Source organism: Anas acuta, chromosome 1 (genome assembly GCF_963932015.1).
Source record: "Anas acuta chromosome 1, bAnaAcu1.1, whole genome shotgun sequence".
Lineage (NCBI taxonomy): Eukaryota > Metazoa > Chordata > Aves > Anseriformes > Anatidae > Anas > Anas acuta.
The window spans coordinates 104611481-104635668 of record NC_088979.1 but is presented as its reverse complement, the minus strand read 5'-3'; the positions used below and the strand labels follow the sequence as shown (position 1 = coordinate 104635668).

General features: G+C 35.0%; 1 protein-coding gene across 5 annotated transcripts in view; it reads left to right on the top strand.

Annotated features, from left to right (window-relative positions):
- ROBO1 (roundabout guidance receptor 1) overlaps positions 1-24188 on the top strand; it is a 541331-nt gene that overhangs the window by 398237 nt on the left and 118906 nt on the right. For all 5 annotated transcript variants that reach the window (XM_068691128.1, XM_068691142.1, XM_068691134.1 and 2 more), the window contains one exon: positions 21168-21325. In XM_068691128.1, the coding sequence (XP_068547229.1) occupies positions 21168-21325 (158 nt within the window). The remainder of the gene's footprint in view (positions 1-21167; positions 21326-24188) is intronic.

Sequence of the window (24188 nt, the reverse complement as noted above, 5' to 3'; positions counted from 1 at the left end):
AATCTTTATTTTAAGTGTTTGTTCTTCGTATAACTGCAGAGAATTACAGCAACTGTTGAATGATATTATTTTGTGCATTGCAAGGTATACTAAATAATCTAATCCAGGCAACATGACAGTTATTGTGAGGTTTAGTACTTGGTCCTGTAGGACTAGTACAGGTAGGGCCTGATCCTTTCTGTTCGGTGCTCTGCCTTTCGTTTTCCAAGGCCTTCAGGGTAAGTATTTCTGACATATCAGTTGCAAAACTTACTATTGTTGAAGCAAGAGATTCTCCCACCATCAAAAGCTGTGAATCCACTTTGAGAAAATCTTTCTGTTTGGTGTGATGCATGTGAGCTTCAGCCCTTATGAACTGGTTGTGGGAAGGGGCATGTCCAGGCTTCAGTGAAACTTTTAAGTGCAAGGGTCCAAAGACCCTGAAGAGGCTGGGAAAATGAGCCAATAGAAGAGATCAAGCACAGGTACGATCAGGAATAGTAAATGGGAGCAAAAGCACAAAAGAAGATCACACCACAGACCTTTCCTTCTTCTTCCCTGGCTCTCTCTGAAGGGGATTAAGGCCCATCTTACTGATTTGGATGCTTTCATTTATCCATGTGGAATTTGCTCTTCCACAGATGTCTTCAGGTGATTCAAGCAAAAACACTTCTCCTAAAACAGAAGACAGAAAGGACCTGAAGTGGGTGCCACCACTTGTTTGCTCACCGTCAGTGTCCATCATGTTACTGTATCCATCTGTCTTCCCAACCCTCAGCCTCCCTCTGTGCTGAATGCCGTCTGTTCTCAGACATTTACTCAGAAGGTTTTTGGTTCTAGTTTTCTTGGTAATGACATTTTCAAAAACAAATTTTCTTATCTTGGACCATGTACTTTTCCTAGTAAATTTTATAGCCAGTCTGGTTGTACTATATAATGTTTGAGTTCCTTGGGATTTTAATATTTCACTCTTCCTGCTTCAGTCACTCTGTGCTATAATAAAAGATCACCAGTTACAAGGCAGAAGAGAGTAGTGTGCCATGCTTAGTTAGTTCAATTTAGATCTGAAAATTTTGCTGACATTACCAAGTACATAATTCAGTTTAGGAAGCGTATATTGTGTACCCTGACTTTTGGCCTTTTATTTCCTTTCCTAAGTATCATTGTCTATTTTTATTAAATGTTAGGGACCTAATTTTCAATGACGCTCCTCAGCCAGAACTTCAATAGTTCAGTGATGAATAGGTCTTGAAATCAGGTTCTTTATGTGCATTCTGTTACACAAGAGGCAATTTTTTTTTTCCGTATCCAGTCTTGCAGAAGTGCCTAAGAAACAGATTTTGCTGAATTAGTGATCTGCTCAAAATCCAGTGTGTTTTCTATAATCTAAAGATAGTGATATGTGTATTTCTTGCTGGGCCACTTTATTTCTACTATTGTAGAAAACAGTGATAAACCTTTTGTTTTCCCACTTCAAGGAAAGGTTTCATTTTATAGTTACTGAATGTTGCACCACTGTTTCCATTGCACTCTTCCTAATGACTTTTTTTTTTTTCTGCCTACCACCATTTAATTTATTGCCAGCATGTATACATGCATGACTAGCTCAGATTTCATTTCCTAGGTAGTCATTTTCACTTGAGGCATTTAATTTCATTTGCTGTTGTGCTGTATGTTTTATGGCTTCTGATTGGCTTTTTCCTCAACCAAATGCTGCCAGAATGAAATAATTGGTATGGGAAAAGGCTGTGCACATGGATTATGTATAAAGGGACTTAATTGATTAGCTTTGCAAAAGATCCAAGCTTTGCTTGGTGTAGGTTGGCCTCAGATCAGTCAGCGATACCAGATTTTTATGGATGGCTCAGCACATCACAAAAATGCCTTCTGTTTTTTCACGAGAATGATCCTCAGTCTTTCTGGGTAAAGGCCTGCTAGACTTCCCATTGTAGGTCTTGAAATATATGGCAAACTCTTAAAGCTTTTATTTTATTTTTTTTTTCCTTTTTCTTGATTGGATGATTTTTAGTTATTTATATTTACAAAAGGTAATGTGTTTTTTTTTTTTTTTTTTTTTTTTTTTTTTCTGCTAATCTCTATGCATTTTTATTACAAGACAGTTGAAAGTCAAATTGAATTAGAACTGCTACAGGTTTGAATAACAATATTAGTTTAATTTTTCAATTTATTTTTTTCTACATATTCTATTGTCTGATACTCAACATTCACTTTGCATTGTGTAAAAAATGCCGACCTAATTTCAAAATACTGGTAACTCATTGCTCACAGAGTATAAGAAGGTAAAAAGTGGCCTTTGTGGTTAATAAGAACTCTGAAGGCACTTCTGAAGTAATTGTTTCATAAAACTACCCAAAGGGAAAGTTCTGCATAAGATTTCTACAGTAACTTTTTTAATCACAGAAGAACATTTTTCACTTCAGGCTTGCCAAATGATTTGCGCAGTTCTGCTTTTTTTCCTATGTGCTTCAGCCCAGCACTTGAGAAGAGAATTATGAATGTAAATAAATACAAATCGATAGGAGCGCTGTTTTATTATTTCTCTGGGAATTTCTGTACAATTTGAGAGCAACTTGCTACGAGTTCAGCAGACGATTAAGTTTAACCTTGATCTTAAGCCAGCTAGATTGGCTTACATTCTATCACCAAGGGATTTAAATTTACTCGGACACATTTTAATTGGCATTTATGCAACATGTACTCACAGATGCTGAATTCATTGAGAAATCCTGAGTGCCATCTGTTTAACTCTGTTTCCCTTCTATTAAAGTATAATAAAATAAGGCCAGATTCTTCTGGCTTGCTAATATATTTATCTTTCAGAATACAATATTGTAATTACCACATTATTAATGTGTTATGTTGTGCTAGATAGCAATTTCTGTGTTTAATTAAAAGTGATCTTCTTTTGTTTGCTCTTTTTCATAGCTGTTCATTTTAACAATTTGCAACCTCTTTATATGATAAGCTTAAAAAAAAAATAATCCTTGAATGTATTTTGTAAGTGGACAAAGCAGTTTTGAACCCATGGTATGTCAAGTGGAACTAGATCTTAGTGCATAAGCCTTTATGACTTGAGGTTAAATTGTTGCTTTCTGAATAAGATAAGATTCTGAATATATACATGGTATATAATCACCAGTATAAAGCAGAGCTATATGTAACTTATGTAATTGTACCTATCCATATCCACTGTTACATAAGAAATTAATACGAGAATGCAGTTCTCATTCTGTAAAAGTTATGATTTTTAGTGTTATTCAGGCTGCTTTTTGTTTTTTAGCTGAACATCATATTTGTACTTCAGTAAGATTGAAGACCTTTCCCTACTTTCGACATCTATAGGGAAGACTGTCAGGTCTCTTGCTGATTCCAGAAAGCTTTTAAGCGTATCTTAAAATCATTGTTGCTCTGAGAACATTGGGATATGCTTAACTGCTTCTAACTTCTTCTAACTATATATATTATAGCTTGGGTTCCAGTATTTATCTTTTATTTCTACATTGACAGAAACCATGAAACTGATGTGAGGTATGAATTGTCATGGTGAGGAGTAGAAGGTTCCTCTCTTTTATTTGAAAGCTTCTGGTTGTCCCCAATTCTGTCACCTTCTGTTTTTGTTCTTACAATACAAGCTGTTCAACATAGGAAGAGTTTTCCAAATTGCTGTTTAGATCATTCTTCTGTTTGTGTATATGCCACTCTATTCATAAATCTTTTGGCACTGTTGCTTGCAGGACAGGAAGTAAAACTGCAGAATGTTAACTGCATTTGTTTTAGAAGCGGTAACTCTAGCAGTAGTGTTAGTGTCTTTAAGTATATATGAAAATATTTCTGCTAAAAAGGCTGCATACGTTACTGCAGTAGATTCTTGTATTATATAAAATAATTTCATAGAGTTCAGAGATTTTGAAAAAGTGAAGTAATCTAACAGGAAAGACTCACATCTTGGTTTTTCAATGTTTGACTTTCAAAAATGTTACTAGTACATAAAACCTTAATTTCTAACTAGATAGACAGTATCAAATATGAATATTCAATACCTAATAATCAAGTGGCTGCCCACTTTTTACCATGGAATTGTAAAGGATGTTTAAAATATGTGGCATGAATTTCTAGGTAAGTAGAGTCTTATATATGCATTCAATTAAAAAGATAACGTTGCTATCCTTTTTTTACAATGAAATTTGCTTATTAAGTTTCTCTGCTTTATTTATTTATCTATTTATTTTTCTATTTTATCTTAAATCAACTTGTTAAGTAATTTGGACAGATATTATAGGAAGATGTAGAATGTAAAGCGCAAGGAAGTTGGAATGCAAAGTAAATAGCAAATACAGTAGGTTAATATTATAAAAGATACATAGTGACAGCTAACCATGAAATCAGATACAGTTTTCATATTCACATTTATTTATTTTTTATTTCTCCCAAGGTTTTCTTCTCAGGATAAGGCAGCTGATACTTGAATGTAATGGATAAGGTTATAAAGATAATTTGTGAAATTCTCAGGTTTTACCTGTGTAAGATTTTCACCTTTGATAGTGTGGTTGCAGTCTTATCTGTATGTAAAGCCTGTTACAACAGTGCCTCAGCTTTCATCATTTCTCTATGGTGGGTTATATTGAAATAATAGTAATTCCCTTGCATACAATGCAATTAGCCTTGCTAGATGATACTGGATATAGAGATTCAGTTTCAAAGGAAAGGTTAAGACACCATGAATATCTTTTTCCTTTGAAGTACACTGTTGAGACTTCATCTGGGGAAGGAAGGGTATGGGCTTCTAGGGCAGTGGGGGCTGCAAGAAGAATGCCCATCTCAAATACTGGCAAATCAGATTATTTCCATCTCCGTGCAAACAGTACGCAATAAAACATTGAAGTTTCAAAGATCTGAGGAGTTAATCAGACAGATGTTGATGGATCTAGCAGATTCAGTGTCCAATCACAGCAGAGGGAAAAAAAAAATCCTTCTGAAAAAAAAAAGAAATTGTATAAAATATACATGCACGTAATAGGATTTCCTTGATATTTATTTCCTGACATGTTACTAGCAATACCAAACTAAGTGTATTCCCTCATGGAAAGTATCATTTTAATTATCCATATGTTTTTCCCTTACCTTTTATTATTCTGTCTGAGTTGGTAGTTGTGTGTGCTTCAAATGGTATGTAGATTAATTTCACTTCTGGAAGTCTTAAATTATTTATACTGTTTGGGAATAATAATGTGCACATCCATTGTTTACAGCTCTGGTGCTTCTGATTATGCGGCATCAGTCTTGTTTTGCTGAAAGTGTCCTCTGTTGATTAACTCTCTAGATAGTTTGTTAATGGCCTATATCCAAATGATGTATATACAAATCCCAGTTGTTTCCATGAACCTTGACAGAATTTAGTAAGGTATTTGTTACTATTTTTTTTAAATGAATATGTATAGAGTTACCACTTTGCTTTAAAAAAAAAAAAATCCTTTGAGAGAAGATCAGATAGTTTTTTCTGTTGTACAGTTTTATATGTTAAAATAATAAAGTCTTCCTAGGCATTATTCACACAGAGTTACAGTGAGAACAAAAGTTTGACACAATAATGGGAATAAGTGCTATAGCACTGCTTACTTCTGTTTACTAGTAGTAAAACACTCTCATTTTTTTCCCTACTTAGGGTTCCCATTTTAGACCAGGTGGATTGATTCAACACATATGTGGATATATAATACTATGATTTATATGGCTTCTGTGAGGATACAAAAGGACATCCCTTCCCCCAAAAAGAATTCCAAAATGCACAAAAATACTTGAACATCTAGCTGTAGTACACATGTATATCATTTTCTCTACCATGTAATCCACTCTGTGCATTTCAATTCCGAGACACATATCTCAGTGCTGCAAAAGGAACAAGAAACATAGCAAGAAAACCAAGTACTTACATGCACCTTAGCCTTAATGTTAATACAAACTGTGTCTACTTAAAAGCATTTTCTACAAGAAGCAACTGTTTGCCTCTGCCTGAAACTTCAAGAAAGGCTCTGAGTAATCACCAGTTGTTGTGGGGTAGTGACTGGAAGATACCAGTCAACTTCTTTCAAGCACACAAAAAGGCACTTTATTTAGCAAAGAGAAATCTTTTGTTGCAGATTCTCATATGGAAACAAAGATTTTTATGAACACAGATTTTTATTTGGTGTTTGGTATTTTCTTGTTTCCTGACAAGAGAGGGCCTCTATCATCTTTGTTCCCTGTTGCTCCCTGTTACTTTTGTATTCCAGCCAAAATCATACACTAAACATACAAACAAAACATACACTAAAACAAACACTACAATATGAGCTTAAAGCTTATTTGTCCTTTTTTTGGTCTCCTGGTTGGGCAAATAATGTGTAAATATTGGTAACAGGCATGCGACTCCTCTTACCCCCTAGAAATGTAGTGGACATGCAGGAAGAAAGGCATGGTGCTGCTGAAGGAAGCACTGGATGGGCCATGGTGTGGTGGCTGAAGGAACTGGAAGGAGGAAGGATTGAGACTGTTAAAACGGATATGAATGAGGGGATGTAGAAGGGATATCTTATATCTTCATGATATTTTTCTTAGTTTCTGCTATACATACATTGTGTCTACAGCTGGTTGCAAGTAATGCAGCCCAATAGAAGTGTATTTACAGAGGGAGGCAGTTGGCCTGAGAACTGGTATCTGCTACAGGGGATAGGGGCAGAGTGTGTTACTTTGTGCTCTGTTTTGGTCTGTGGCCTGAGCATCCATTGGGACCTGGTGTTCACTTTCTGGTCTCATTCCTTCTGCTCCCAACCCCAAACAAATACGTAAAGTCAAGCAAAACAAACAGTTTTTGCACAACAAACCCAGGCCAACAGAGGTCTCAAAGCAAGGTTAGTGGAGAAGATTTAGAGATTTCCTTCACAGTTCCCAAACTCAGGTACTGATTTAAATACATCCATAGAGGAACTTCTATGCTTTTGAATTTGATTTGTGCTCTGTTAAAAAGCAAACTGAAGAATGCAAGAGAATCTGGACTTAAGTTTAAGTTTTTGCTTTTATTATACCTTACATATATTTCATAGAGGCACACATAGATATGAAGACTGGAAACCTAGCAAATTAACTGCAGCTCTGAGGTGCCTGATACAGCTCCTGTGCACTAACTAACTAGATGAGGTAGGAGCTCTTATTGATTGGAGACTGCTGAGGGCAATGTTACTGTTCACTAATGTCATTGATAGTAATGAGCAGCAGTAAATAACCTCCATGGTGCCATTCACCAGTAAGTTCTGAAGTGTCTAACAATGCAAGGAAGCAAGGAAGCAGCACCAAACCAGCTGGAGGCTTTTATTTAAAATAAATAAATAAATAAATAAAATCCTGTAATGTAATGTATTCTTTCAGTATAACAGAAAAACAAGTGTAAAGATTTTGGCAATCCAAATAGTGTTTTTTTTGTTTTGTTTTGTTTTTGTGTGTGTGTGTTGGTGTTTTTTTTTTTTAATGCATTTAGTTTTTTTCTTTTTTTTTTTCTTCTTCAGTTGTTACTGAGTGAATTGCTAGAATAGCAATAGCTTTTATCTTGAAAGCTTTTTCTCTTCACTGGTTTCAGCATCCTGTTTACCAAAATTAGTCCCAATGTATTTGCTTTTTAAAAAGGTCCTTAAAAATGTATGAATTCTATTTTTATGCATCTATTGATAATACAGAGTATCAATGCTTCTCAAGCTTAGCATGCATATTGTACTTTTTGTGCTTAGACATACAAAAAAGAACCAGTCCACTCTACTGACTTGAAAATTTAATTGCGTTGAGAGTTCACCAGTCACACCATATCACATTTGCTTTTCCTCCTTTTTTTTTTTTTTCTATAAAAATTTGTAATGGAAACTTAAATGGAGTCTTGTGGTTTACCAGGAAATTATCCCATAGAGGCTGCTTTGGACTGGTAGGAAATGAATTAACAAAGTTGATAGGTCTTTGCAGAGTTTATCATGGCATCCCACAGTTCAGGTTTGTAATGGCAGGGGCAATCAAGCGTACGCACTTCTGCTAATTGTACCTCACCTCATCTGTGATCAAGAATTTTGAATTTTGACAAGTTTCATCATTAGGAGTTAGAAATGGATACAACAGGGAAGAAAAAAAAAAAGAGAGATGATTAGTAACAAAAGAAATACATTAGTGTTTCTTTACCACAGTTTGTTTCCTGAGACATTTTTTAAGGAGTTGCAATGTATTGCATTTTCTCACAGCATTTAAAACAAAGGTGAGATTAAGGTTTCCACCTAGTGCACTCACTGCCTTGATTGTTCTAGGCTTTCATAGCCATTTCCATCACATCATTATGTTTTGCCTTGAATGCATTTATAAGTTCCTATTTCAAACAGACTAAGCAAGTGTCACGATCATCCACTTTACTTCTACATGTCAGCAAGTGCAGATGCATTGTATTGCAGGCTGTGAAGTCCACACCAGCCCATTGTGCCTTGCAGCATTACCAGGCTGGATAGCAATGCATGCCAGTTTCCCTTTAGTAGCTGTTATTAAAGATGTTATCTTCAGCCACAACACTGAAGTTACGCAACTTAATGTTCTGTGTCTATTAAAATATTAATGAAAACATAGAGATGAAAACAATGAACGTGACCCAATATAAAAGGAAGTGTTTAATCAAAATTAAAATCTTCAGTAATGAAATCTGGCTGTCTTTATGTGCATTTGTGTTCATGCTGAGCATCACCCTCAGTTTCCTTTTGTTAATTCAAAATCAGATTTCTGGCTGTTTTACCACATGGGGTGATCCAAAACTTCATGCACTCATTCCTGCCAGCAATAAGGCATACTCTGCGTACAGGCAGTATTTCTCTGATTTTTGCTCAGTAGCATTTATTGCACATTAAATGCTAACATATTGATCAATTGGCATGTTGCCTTTGACTATCTCATAGGGACTGAAGCCAGAATAGGAGTCCAAATGCAGAAGTACTTTTCTGCATGATTTTATTGTATTTTGCCATTTACTATAGTATATAAATCTCCAAGAGCTGCAGTTCAGAGTTCCAGCTTAGGAGGCTTGGTATTGTCCATCTGTTTACAAAACCATTTTCCGTTGTTGTAAACTTGGCCTATTTGTTGTAAAGCTTTAGGTAGAATTTTACAGAATTTGGAGCCTTCAGATCTTTGCCTAAATGAAGAACTATTGTTTTAAGTCATCTAGAGATTTTTCAGATTTTGAACAATAAAAATGTTGAGTGTGTGCTATTAAGCCATGTTTCTTTATAATAAGAAAGCAGTATTATTCATATCTTAGAATGTCTGAAATAGAATAATCATTTTTTTTCTATCTGTTTCAAAGCAGTTAATTGAATTAGATGAAGACGATATTTCTCTGTGACTTCTGTATAAGGCTGTCTGCCAATTTTCCCTGAGGTGTTTTCCTGGAATATTTTCTAAAACCAGTAAAATTAAGAAAACAGAATTTTGAAAAATATATGATATTGGGCATAAATGTCACTTTGAAAAAGTTTACCAGCTCTTACTGTGGCTATCTGTTGTCAGTTTAAATGTTTTAGAAGGTATATCAAGATAACATTGCCATAAGAATGACATTCATGCATTTGGACATACAGAATAATGTATAATGAATGAAAAATCTACTCCCTAACTAAGGGTATATTCTGTTGTGCATCAGTCCAGAGAGGTGAGAAGAGATGGGAGCTCTGGTTAATGGTTCCCTTCAACAGAATAAAATTGTGCACTAATAGTGTAGTAGTTCAGCAATTTTTGAAGTTCTGCAGTAGTTTGGTGACAACAAATCCTGCATACTGTTCTTACCTCCATTGTTGTTCAGAATTAGCCACTCAACCATACAAAGGGTCTGTTTGTTGTACCTTCCAAGGGGTATTTCAGGCTTGACCTCAGACATAACTGTGGAATATCATTTTCCAGAATATTACAAGGGAAGCAACTTAGCTTTTTGAGTGTGGTAATGATAATGCTAGTGTATCTTCTCTGCTATAAAAATGTCACATTTTTCAACCACTTGAACAGCATAATGGGATTTTTTAATGAAAATAGGGTCCTTTCAAAGAACTTTGATTGTAGCCATACAGTTACAACATGGTCAGGACATAGCTAAAATTGTTGTCCTGAGGCAGGACCTTAGCATGACAGTATGTATCATTGTGCATATGCAAATTTAGGGCTGTGAATGCTGTATAAACATGGTTATCCTGGCTTGTGAATCTTTATTTCGTATAAAAAACATCTCCTCTGATAAGTCTTTGTCTTCTTCAGAGTGTAAGGATGATTATACGTAATGGTATAAGAATATGACATGTAGGTCATGCCTGTGACAGAAACAGTGCTGCAGTTGTTCCATTGGCAAGTCTGTGGAATAGTTGTATCTCCCCTTTCAACAGTGCAACTGAAGACAAATCGGTTCCTTCAGGTTTTGCCTGGTGAAGGATTTTCCAGCTTAGGAACCATGGGAAGAGTCAGTTTTTCAAATCTCAAACCAATGTAGCTGTGACCACAACAGCTTTTCAATCAATTGCAATCTGGCTCAATTGGCCAGTGCCATATATCAGATCTTTAAGCTCTCGTTGAAGACTGGCTGTTTGCTTCCGTTTTTGCTACCGCTATTCACTACTTTATTTTTCTCCCTCGTGTCCTAAGTGACAAGACACTGGCACTTTTGGGTCGATTCATACCATCTTTCTTGCAATGGAAAATCATTCTACCGTTTGGAATAAGGTTTGTAAAGAAAGATGCTGGCCTTTTGGTGACGTCTTCTCTCTTTTTGGTGACCTTTTCTCTCTTATGGTTTGGTCCTTTGGTTTCTTGTTATTTCAGTTATGTCTCTATGCTTGCAGGACCAAAACAAGAACAAGGAGGCTCACTACAGCCTTTTAATTCTTATTTTCTATTGTAATCTGTTTTGGGGGAAAGCTGGAGCAGCTTTAACAGTTCATTTCAAACTGGACGTTGGGACCTTGAGTTGGAATGTATAGAAAGAAAGCTTTATGAACAGAACACACCCAAATCCTTGGATTTAAAAATGTAAATCTTTCTTTGCCTAGGGAAATCTAATCTGTGATCTCCCAAAGACACAGTTCTTATATGAACTGTCTGGAACACATTGGTTTTATGTCCATGAGTTTGGAAATCTGCTGTGTTAGTCACGGTAAAAATACTGTCTGTAATGAATGTGATTCAAATAACTGAAAAACTTTACAATGGAATGTACAATAAAATAATAAGAATAAATAAAATAACTGTAATGAATTAGGACAAAAGAAGGGGAATTATCTCTGCAATCTGTGCAAATTAATCTAGTCTTCCAAAAGGTAAATTCTAAATTAAAGATAGTAAATGACTTCTCCTAGATCGTAAGATGCAGATCTTGAGAGGGACCGTATTTTGTACGCAGTCAATTAAGTTAATAATTAGGTCAATTTTCCTGATGTATTTTCAATTTTCGATCAGCCTGACGGGTACTCTCAAAGCTGCATGCCTGAGGCACACAGATACTTCAGGGTTTAATTAGGATTCCCAAGTGTTACAGCGTGTTCTCCTGTGCTGTCAGTTACACTTCTCACAGGAGTTAAAGGTACTGTTTATATGAATTCTCAGATTTGGCCATTTAATTGATTCCCAATTCATCATCTAGTTCACTTACTCTTTCACATATGGAAATAGTGGTACAGGATGACAGCTATCTTGCCCAGTAAGATTCCTGGCAATACTTAAAGTCCAAGTCTTCAACTAGTGAAATAAACAGACTGATTGAGAGGTTTCTATAACATTTTTTTTTTAGTAATCGTGTGTAACTTTCATCCAGTGGGTGTTCCAGAAGTCTTCTTTGGAACATGCTTCTTTAAGCATGTATTTCTTTCTATTGACAATGGTAAGTTTCTTAATGACTGAGTGGAGGAAAAAAAAAAATTGGTTTAACATTTCTATCTGCATTTGGTATGTTTGTTACCAAATGCCTCAACATTTAATTATTTTTGCAATGTAGCATATTGCTTCATTCACTGCTGTATTTGTCACCAGCAACTTTTAAAAGATGTGATCTGGTTGGTACAGCACTCTGTACCTTTTTCTGCATTAATGGATTATCGGCATGCAGGAGTTATATCTGCTAACTATCTTGCTGAATGTAGTAGGGAATGACATTTTTTCTGGAGAAGGTGACTGTTAACCTTCAGTAGATATTAAGATACCAATTTGGAGGTTCTGGGGAAAAAAAAAAAAAGTTACCCTTTGGAGAGCATGCATTTTAAAACACCTTAAAGGTTACCGTAATTGAGACAGTACATTTTGTTAACATTTTAAAAGTGTGATCTAATTTCAAGTCAGGAGAGGCAGTTGTTCTTTCATACATCTAAGGCCTTTATTTAAATGTTTCAACTTGTTTTGGACTCGGTCTTGGTTCTGTTAATTAGTGCTAAAACAATACTGCGTTTTTTGCTTGTGTTGACCACCTGTGCTCTGGTATCATCAGCTAGGCAGTAATAATGAAGGTAATACTAAAGTCTCTAACATTTTTTAAAGTGTGCTTTCAGGAACTTAATACCACTCACTGATGCCTTTAATCTGTTAAGATTGTTATAGCATAATGTGGTAGCAGATTCAGTAAAGTAGATATTTGGTTGCATGTTCAATGAAAAATAGTCAGTTTCCCATTGCTTGAAACTCTGTTTTACTCTTTAGGCAGTAGGAATGAAAGTACTCAACTTTTCTTCTTAATTATTGAAAGCATTTCATGTGTACCATTCACTCTTTAATTTATTCATTAATTTATTTTCATTTATTCAATTTAATAATACTGTTCTTTAGTACTCATAGTTCTTCCCAATAAAATTTGAATTACTGGTAGCGCTCATTGTGAGATTTAGATTGCACAAAATGATCTAGCTCATAGGTACAAGACTGCATTTCCTGTTTTACTGAGAGCTGAAATAAAACTTTTAGGTATTTTAAAGGAAAACAGCTCAGTTTTAAACATAAACACAAAACATTTAAGTGATAATGATTTTGGATATCTCCATTTTGAAATGCTTCTGAATCTCTTTAAAGGATTTTTTTTTTTTAATTTTGACTTTGACCATTCTTTTGAAACTTGTTTATATTTAATGTGCTTTAAATTTGAGGTTAAAAAAATTAGCAGTTATTTTAAAAATCTTGCTTAAATTTGCAAATCCTATAATTCTCTTATACACCAAAGAGGCTCACTGCCGTTTGATTGTGTTACAGATCAAAGCAGGAGGGTTCTGTGTTAGGTACAATTGATGTCAGGTTTGAGGAGAGCAGCCAATTCTGATTATTTTGATTTAGTAAAGTATTAACAAACTTTTATTAGCACAAGTACTTTATTACCTTAGTTCATGTGTTAATAGTATTTGATATATCAGCTGTTGTTTTATACAATAATTCTTTGTAGCTGTGTTTCCAAAGTGAGCAGCACTACAAGACCTATTACCATTCTTTTCCCTGTCACCTGAACACAAAAATAGTGAATAAATGAACTTTAATCATACAACATATGAAAAATACACCATTCAGTATTCAAAATCTACTGTTATTCAAGAAAATAACAGGCATACAGAAAGACCACTTATAATGTCTACCGAAGTCTTAAAAATGTTGTAATTTAAAGCTTAAAAACAGAGCATTTGAGAATATATTAAAAAAAAAAAAAAGAGAGAGAGAGAAAGTGCATAATAATAAATGTCAGATCTAGAATTTGTTCAACATTGCTTGAAGGTCTTTTAAAATATGTTCTTTTGTTCATTAACCCTACAGTTCCTTCTATGATGACATTGTGGAGGAAGTGTTTATGAACCAGCTGTTGGACCTATTTAAATTTGATCTCAATGGTAGTAGAGTAGAAAAAAAAAAGTAGGTTTTTGCTTAGTGTGTGTGTGCATGTGTGGTTGTTTCCTTTTAACTTTGCTCTTTAGAGCTTGAAAAGGAGATCCTGAAATATACGTAGATGCTGTGTTATCTCCATGAGAAAGATTTAGGACAAGGGTATCAACACTGATGGGTACAAATACATTTGAATACTAAGAAAGAAGAAAAAAAACACACTGGATTTTAAAGTTCTTTTGTTTCTTCAGGCTTTGAGGGAGCAAGGTTTGCTAAAGGACAGAGCTGAAAGCAAAGCAGGACAACCCTGTATGAGTACAGTACCTTGAATCTGTTGTCATAGATGTATGGCAGAAGATTCAAAATCGATCAGTGCTGTCATAATGTTAAGTGACGATCATCACTTACGATCAGTCTCTTCAGTGTGAGCAGTCTCTTGTATCTGGAAACCTATTCAGTGAGAATTCTTCAGCTGTCATCAGGGAAGTCCTGTGTCGTGGGAAGGGCTGGCTGCCTGGGAGAGAGACTGTCAGGTGCCCTACCTCGGCAGTTTGGAAGTTCAGAGGAGGCTTAAAGAAGATGAGAGATCTAGATACTGACCTGATTGCTATCTTCTTGCCGTCAGAAGGCTCTTTAGTCCAAGTGACAAAGGTGTAACAAGATCCAATGGCTGAGGTCAAAATGCTTCAAGGTAGGAATCAGACGGGTACGGAAAATGATGAAAGTAACCAGCCAGGTTTCTAAAGGAAATGACTCCTACCTGTCAGAGGCTCCTTAAAAGTGTAGATGCTTTTTGAAACATTCAATACCATATTGCTGGACTCAGTCACTGCATAAAATTATTGTCTGTTTATGTGAGTGATCTTGTTAGATGATCATAATAGTCATTTCTAACTATTTATAGCTAGGCTCCTTCTGTTCTGTTTTAATGACTGTGCTACGATCTCTCTCTCTCTCTTTTTTTTTTTTTCCTTCCCCCAGGGTACTAGTTTTTGCTATGACTTTACATAACTGCATGGAAACTTCTAGGGCATCCTCTTCAAAAAAAGAATATTTCTAACTTATAAATGATCAAGTTTTTTTGTCAGACCAGATAACATTCTTTAATAATTTAATAGGGTATGTAAAATACATTTTGGTAGCACATATATTGTCTTAAATCTGAGCATGTGCAGTTTTTATTTTTTTTTTTGAAGTTAATTAGGTGCCATAACACTTTAATATATGTGTGCCACCAATAACAAAAATGATATTCTGTCATTGGTATAAATTTCATGCCAGCAAAGTCTTTTTAAAAGGTACTATAGTTCAGGCTAATGCTGTTAGGCACCTGCTTTGAAGCACTGTTCCAACTGACAAAAGTGTCTTACAATCTATTTGAATGCCAAAAATGCTGTCTGCTGTGTCTCAGCAAGTTAGAATTCCATAGGTAGCGGGGAAAAGGGATCATTGCTGCTCTGAAATTACAGGAACTGTTCTGGTTTTGAACAACAGCTCAATCCTGACTTAAAAAAATAATTAGTTTCTCTTTGATTACTGGTTCATGGGATTAGAATAAATATTTAACTTCCTGAGTCCAGTACATTTTCCTAACCTTACAGCATCTTATAGAAAGTGTTAATTTTTGTTGTGCACCTCATTTTATTAGTTAGATTAATTATTAGACAGAAACTTTCTTTGCAATATGTTGTTTTGTCGGGGCAAAAAGGGAAACATTGAAATACTTGTTATAGACTTGCAGGAATTAAAATAATAGAAATGTATGTATTTAAATATATATATATGTATTTAAATATATATATATATATATTACATGCTTGCTTGTTGTTTTGTTTGTTTTTTAAGTGAAATTAGCTGGAAGGCAGGGCAGTGGGCTATTGGGGTTGCATTGCTCCATGTTAGCATGTAGCTTGTTGTTAGCACATTTTTGTTTGCTGTGAGGAAACTTGCTCATTAGCTGAGGTCTGGTTGTTTTCTAAAGCAATACAAGGAATGATTGCTTCTCTTTATTTCACTTTCGTTTTCTTTTTTTTTCCCCATTTTTGAGGCACATGCTACAATACAAGGAAACGTTTAAATGATCTTCAAGCTGAGAAAGGGGCAATTGCTGGGGTCTTTTCTATTTTGTTGGTGAGATGCATTGGCTCACTCATCCCTGCTCACTTGTCCAGCAGCCAGCCTTGCATGGTTTGGCAGTGACAATGCAGGAGAGTTAGCAGGAAGCACATCTGGGCAATCTCTTGTAGAATTAGAATAGATTGAGATTCCCTTAATTTGATCATGAAGCTGTGCCCCAAACACCTTCATTTCCCTCTCTTCCTCTCTTTATCAGGTGACCATGGCTGTAGTGACTTGGTTGATTAGGAATGCTTAATACATTTGAATGCATTGCTGTGAGTTGATTTGGTATATGAAGTGTCTAGCCAGTCTGACTAGAATAGACCTATAATAAAAATTTTCAGATTTTCTTATCTCAGTTTCTTAAATGATAGGCACGCTATCTGTAATATGCAATGGGAATGAGTACATTCCTTAGAAATGCATTCTTTCCATTTATTAACTAGAGCATTCTGGTTGGTTTATTTTTCTTGTGTTTTGTTGTGTTTTTCTTTGTTGTCTTAAAACATATTTAATTTATCATATTTAATGATAAAAATAAAAAATTAAATTAAATAAAACATATTTAATTTATTTATCATATTTAATGATAAAAATTTAACAATAGTCTTTCTTAAACACCTACAGTGTGTACATTGAAAAAAATTGCCTTCAATTGCCTTCAGGCAATTACCTTCAGACATGTCATATGGGTTGCACTCAGCAGATCAAGTCATGGTTACATACAGGGGCATGCTTCTGACTGGCCCATTGCAAGACAAGAGTGCACGTACCCATGGTGTTTAGGGAAACCAACCAACACACAACTCTTCTTCTTGTGTTGCCCATGTGTGCCTGATGACCAACATATCAAGTAACTAGCACTACATGTATAAAAACTATATGGGGGTCGACAGCATGGTTTGGGACTGTTGTGTTGCTGATTGTGTAGGTATTAGCTAGTAGTAGTGTAAATGTCATGTGTCTGTAAATTAAAAAAAAAAAAAATCTATGCTCCTATTTCATTGCATGAACACTGTTTCCATTCCTAATTATGACACCTTTGAATGATTTTTTATATCATTGAAGCTATCATGTAACATCATTGAAGACATCATGTAATTTCACCCAGTAGTGACTGGCTACTCTTTTTCACTGTAGCCAGCATAAAAAATGAGGAAAAAAACACTGGGTGCTGCATTTTGACAAGCACTGTTTATGGTTTACACAAAAAATACTGTCTCTACTTATGTTGCTTGTCAATAAAAACTTATCCTCAAGTGATTGCTATTTCCTTTCTGCTCTGGGAAGGATTCTCTGGGGTAAGTGTAATTGCTTTATTGATTGAACAGTGCAAGGTTTTAAATAGCCGTAAGAGTCGTTGACTTTTAGGTGGAGTTACCAAAGTTTCTCTTCAGCCTGATTAATTCAGCAAGCACAGCAAAAAAGTGCTTTCTGCCCAAGCGTGGGAATTGAGAGTTCACACAGCAACATCACCAAGTTGTTTAGTTGTGCAAGGTGCATTGTATTGTCTTAGCTGTGCAACAGCAATAACTATGATCATGATTTTCTGTATTTTGGAGAAAATTGAGTAAAATATTAGAAAACTTTAACCACAGTATGTCAGAAATGGAGATTTTTATATATGAAGATTACATATTCAATACGAAGAAAAAATACTCTCAATTTATCTGTTTTCATTCCAACTGCATATATGAAGAGAAAGAAAAAAAAAAAAAGTGTGGTGAAATTTGACCCTTTGGTGACTGAAAGCACATACCGTACTGGATTACCAAGCACAGTTCAAATATATCTTCAAGAGGAAATGTAATCTCAATTTACAGTGACCTTGACTCTGAAGAACATGAGAAACTTTTTTTTTTTTTTTTTCCAAACTGTCAGGGCCTGAGACAAAACCAAAAGCAAACCAAAAAAAAAAAACAAAAGGTAAATATCTACTTTACAGCTGCACAATCAAGCAATTAAATAACAACTGTCTGTGGAGTGATCTCTAATAGATTGCATTTTCTTACCATTTTCTTAGCATTTTCTTAGCATTTTAGCAATTTGTTTTTATTATGCAAGTATTGGACTTCTTTGTTGCTTGAAAGGTGCTAAAAGCCATCTGAGGTGCTACCTATCTGATAGACTTTCGTCTTAGATTTGAGGTTTTTTTTTTGAGACTTGAAAAGCTCTGTGGCATGTTAAGATCATTTCCCTTCACTTTTTTTTTTTTTTTAATGTAAAGGCACTTATATATCTGTTAGATGTATCCAAGTGTTAAAGTCTTCAGCAATAATAAGAGGCTTCTTACTCTTCGTAAAGAATCTCCCCTGTACTTCCATATGGTGTTGGCACTGGAAACTGGATATATACTTTTTTAAAGTAACTTGGTTCAACTTCAATTTCTATTGCTTTTATGTTCCTTAGTTTGTGAATGTGAAAAAGGAAGTAATAATATGACCAGTGGATCCAAGCCAGAAAAAGCCTCCATTAAACTTAAAAAAAAAAAAAAAATCTTCAGCAGTGTCAGCCCAGTCTACTTTTGCCACACAATTTACTGTATCTGGGTAGCTTGAGGGCTAGCTGCCTAGGAACACAATAAGTTGCATCTGGTTATTAATGCCATATTCAGTATAAGCTGAATATGTATGTAAAAGATTTTCAGTTTGCGTGAGTAGAATTTTAGTGCTTCCAGAAACAAAATAATTTGATGTTTCCAAATCTGTTGCATTAATATTTACGGGAATGTAGTAAGAAAACTCTAAGAGGAATACAGGTTAAACTTAATACAGTTCTGTTGAAAGCAGAAGGGAAGCTAAAGGATAGGTGTTTTGACATACTTTTCTGAAAAACTGAAAGTGACATAGTTCTCATTTCTGAAAACATATTTCATATAGGTGTAACCTGGATTTTTGTTGTTGTTGTTGATGATGAAAATGTCATCAGTTTTCCCTAGTCCATAGAAGGAAAATACCCATGTTATTTGCTTTTTATAGAGAGAGATGTTTTGCTATGGAACATGCTTTTTCATTTTTTTTTTGCACACCAAACATTATAGGTTTATTTGTTGTTTTGTTTTGGGTGCTTTGGTTTTTTGTTTGTTTGAAATGAAGCTTCTAGACTAGATCTGTTTGAGACAAGGTAATGTTTGTTCAACAGCATGGAGGTTCCTTCCAACCAGAATAATTCAATAATTTCTTCATTAAATCCTAACACTCTCTTGTACTATTTTCCATTGTTAAATTGTTAGAGCTGTTTTTATCCCTGACTGACTATCTCTTGCAGTGCAGTATCTCCTGATTCCAAGGCATTCAGAATGTTTAATTTAATATTTTAATTTAATATTTTAATTGAAGCATTTGAAACATGAGTGGTTCGGTATGGAAGGGAATTAGTAACTTCAGATGATGTCTGGTAGTATCTGCAACATACTTCAGTCCTCGTGGTATACAAACATTCTTTGGTGCTTCCAGAAATTATATCCTGTATGTAGAAAAGAGGTATAACAGTCTATATTGATGAATTAAGGTATACCTTTGATGAATCAAGCTAAGCCTGTCATTGTAGCCACTGAATTGTAGGGTGTCAGAATGTAAGGTAAACCTATTTGGGGAAAAAATAGAAAACAGTAATACTCATTGACAGCATTATTTGCCAATAATCCCCCCAAACAGTCGAAGAAGTGTAAATCCTTTGTGCTCCCCCACTTCATGTTAGATTATACAGCATTGCTGTATAGGAAGGCGTGAGAAAGGTATTTCCCCTGTCCCATGTTAGATGACCCATTTACCCTCAGAACATTTTAAAAGGTCTGAACAGCATGAGAGACCTATCAGAGAGCAACAGTTTGGTGACAGTGCCAATCTGTAGCACACCAACATTTCTTAATATCTAACAAGTCATAGTTAGCTTTCAAACAGCATTAACAACCAAACCACTCTTTTGTAATGTGTGCCACTATGTCTGCAGTCGTATTTTTGATATGTATGATATGTGGTTTTTTTACTATGGATTCTTGGCACCAATCAGTGTCAACACAAGATTGGTGCAAGTAGCAAGAATGACTGATAGCTTTGTCAAAATCCTAAGCGTCCTTTGGTTGTAGTGTACTACTCTGTTACAATATCCTTTGTTCAGTGTGGGTGGAGTAACCACAGTGGAGAGGTCTATAATGTTATATTATCATTTGAGTTATTTATTTTTAGATTAAACCCAATGACACTTGCTTGGCAAGACTTAGGAATGCCATTATTCTGTTAAACTGAGTCCTGATGCAGTGGTCTGCTGAGCATGGTATGATGTCTCCCGTCCTATAAAAAGAAATATATTCACACAGATATTGATAAAATTCATAGCAGATTAGCAGATGGAGCTGGAGTTGTCTAGGCCTAGGCTTGGCCAAATGATGATAAAGAACAAATTCTAGTAATGAAGACCAAAAAAAAAAGTTTCCTTATGTGAAAAGTTATTAAATAAAATTGACTTCTTCCAAATGAAGGATGTGGTCCTGTACACACCAAAATAAGTACATACCAAAATAAGTGATGACTCCCAGGGATCAGGGAAAAAAAAATCCCTGAAAACAACAGAAGCCAAATTGCAAAGACTAGCTTAGCTAAGGCTGCAGAAATGTTTGTCCACTTAGTGTCATCTAGAACTTGAAAGTAACTACAAAGTTCAGGTATTTTTGCCATATAATCTTTGCCATAAACTCAAGGTGCAATTCATATGGCCAGTGGCCAATCTTCAGCCATAAACTTTTGAGTTACTGGCAGGTTGACTTTATGTCTTAGAAAAAGAGGAGCATAAAGTAATTTCTATCGTGTTTATACCCAAGTAACTTTCCAACTGAACAGAAGATACTTTGCATTCTTCAACTGTGATAGGAACCTGTGCTTACATGTGAGGCAGAGCTATGTCAGGAACAAATGAGGCAGCTGTTTCCTGTAGATAGTCCTATGTCTGTGTCAGCCTTTCATGTCCACAGTGTTAGTTACATGTGGGTTTTCTGTGTTACAGTGTGGAAGTACTAGAAACCATCCTCAGATGCCAAATAAAATTCATGAGCTATGCTGTTCATTAATATAAATAAAAATGACAGCAGGAACCATTAGAAGTCAAAATAAAACACTTTGCTGTCCTGTTGGTGTATTGCTGGGTAGTTTTTGACTTCATCTTCTTCATTCTTTCAGTTCTACGTGATGACTTCAGACAGAATCCATCAGATGTAATGGTAGCCGTAGGCGAACCTGCTGTGATGGAGTGTCAGCCCCCAAGAGGTCACCCAGAACCCACTATATCATGGAAAAAGGATGGGACCCCTCTGGATGACAAAGATGAGAGAATTACAGTAAGTATAAAAGAGAGTTGTTTGAAAAACTTGTAAATGCTAAATTATTAGTCTCTTGAGCATGTGGACATCCAATCATGATGGACTTTCTGGGTTCTGTCTATTCCTTGCCTCAAAGGCAAGGTTAGTTTGCACTTAGCTTGGAATGCATTCTCTAGTCGCGTACTGCTTCATTATAAGCTATGCATTTGTTTGTTAAAGAGGACCATGCAAAACTTGTGTTCTTCTCTTCCTTAGGGGAATTACAAACTTGTGAAAATGAAATTCATTGTCACTCTCCTATAATTTTCTTCCCTTTTATCCACTTACAAATTCCTGCAACTGTATCTGTCTCCTTTAGTTGGAAGGAGAAACTGCTGGTAGTCTAGGTGAGACTTTCTTTTGTAATTCTTTGGGAAGGAATCTGTGCAGAAAAGTTGTGCATTGTGGTACAAAGGATAAGAAAACATTTGGAATATTTCTTTAGAGAGATAATAGTTTACCCTATAATCTCAAATTAAGCTGTTTTCCTATTAGAGGTGTTGTTATTTTCACTTGTAGCTGTAGCTTGCTGAATACAGTGCACAGTTATTCAGTAGTATGTAAAAAAAAATCTCAAATCACAAAACTATCACTCTTAATTTTTGATATGTAAAACAATAAGTTATTGAGCCTAATGGCTTGAAGAAAGAGTAAGGAAAAGTGGAGTTCAGAAATCAGTTGTATGCTGGCAGCATGGTGAACCAGAACATCTTTCCATATGGTAACAATATGTATCATCTAAAGAACATACCATGTATTATCCTGTTGTTACTTTGAGGATTATTAATGTAAAACAAGATCATATACATATTTATATACCTCAATCAAATGATGAAATGAGGGAGATTTTTAATGGAAGAACACTTAAATGTCGGCAACCTAAGTTAAAAATTACCTCTGATGCTGGAGATTTAAATTGCCTGTTGTTTCACATGCTTTTTACAAACAAGACAAAGCTCTGTCATTGTGTACTTCTGGCATATGCATACATTTAAATTTTTAAGTGCCCTTTAGAACCTATACTGATTGCTGGCTATTAACACAATTCCTCCAATCATACTTAAGAAGAACTTGCAATTTCCTTTTAAAATTTCCTTCCCACTGTGACAAGTCAATTGACCTGACGTAAGGGGAAGATTCCAATGCTATTTTTTCTTCAGGAAGTGCTTTCTATACTTGCATTTTATATTGCTGTAGTCTCTTGAAAGAATTTCACGTATAACTTATTCAGTACATTTCCTTTGTTATACATTAAAACTGCTCTTCTCCCAGCTGCCAGAAAAATACATACCCAGAACAAAAGCAATAGTCATTGATTTGCAACACCACTCGTATTTATTAAAACTGTGCTTATGATGGAATAAAGATCCTCATTTTGGTTTTCTTTTCTGTTTATCACATAAAATACTCACCTACCTCGTATTCTTTCACCATTATATTGAGTAAAGTTAGGTTGTATTATTAGTTTCTGCTTCCAAAAACAAACAACTGAGAATGAGTTTTGATGTATCTGTAGATATATGTGTTTCACGTGCTGAAATGAGTGTTTGTGTTCAGAAGTGCGAATTAACAGTGCTGAGATAGCTAAATCAACTGCATCATTTTATGTCATATTTGCCTCGCACAGTCTTATACAGCGCCAGGAATGTCATGGCTGCTTTCTCACACAGGCAGGAGACTGAAGCTACATTGTAATGCAGATTTGCATTGACTTACAGCTGTAGCAGGATCTTGCCAAGTGGATAAATATGCATTCAGATGTACATCTCAGACAACTTTGCAGTAACCATCTGTATTATCTTGCTAGTGGCTGGGAGACACGAAGAGACTGAGACCTGGAATAAAGAATGTGCCAAAGGACAGATGGGCAAAAAATACTGATTTTGAAACCTGACTTAGAATTGTTCAATTTTGTTTACATATCTCCTTTGGATTATTTCCATTTGTATTTAAAAACAGAAACATAAAGAATTAAAGCAGTACAATAGCTGAAATAAGAATGAAATTGTTGGCTTTTATGCCAATAAAACACAATAGACATCAATAGACTTAATTTTTGTATGAAATCTGCCTTTTTAAAAATATTTTTTAATTTAATTACATATATTTAAAGTTAATGCCAACATTTATTAAAAATGATGCTAAAATTCTTACTGATATCAGTGAGACTAACTTTCAGGTAATATGACTTGCATGCATTACCTTCCTCTTTTCAAGCTGTGAAATTACTAGATCAGGAAATGCCAAAATGTATATGTTGGTGCTCAATATATAGGTAATACCAGTGGGCATACAACTAATGAGAATACTTGTCATGACTCCACTTTTAAAGCATTTCCAGTTGATTTAATTCCTAAAAAAATCCTAAAGAAAAGATTTTTTTTTTTCCTGAAAAGGGTTTTAAAATAAGCATTAAGATTACACTTTTTTAGGTATAGAGAATGATGTTTGACACCTCTTTTCTGAATCATATCTTTAGTTTCTTCAAAAATACACACTATGTCCATGAGGCAACCTTATTTTTGATATATGGAAACTGTCTTTCTCATCTGCAATGGCAATATTGATCTTTGAGTCAGCAGAACTGTTTTTTACAAGATCAAGTATTAAGGGTGCTGGAGAAACAGAGGTGGTAGCTTCATTCCCGACAGAGATTTTGAAGCAAGAGATTTAGATAAATAGTAGTTAAGTAAGATTCAAGTTCAGGCACTACTTCCTTTGGAATGCAATAAAAAGAAAATATTATTTTGTCCCAGTAGGGTTAAGGAAATTGATATGTTTATGTAGGAGAGATAATAAAAATCAAAGTGCTCTTTGCATATATTGGTCCATTTGTAGGGCA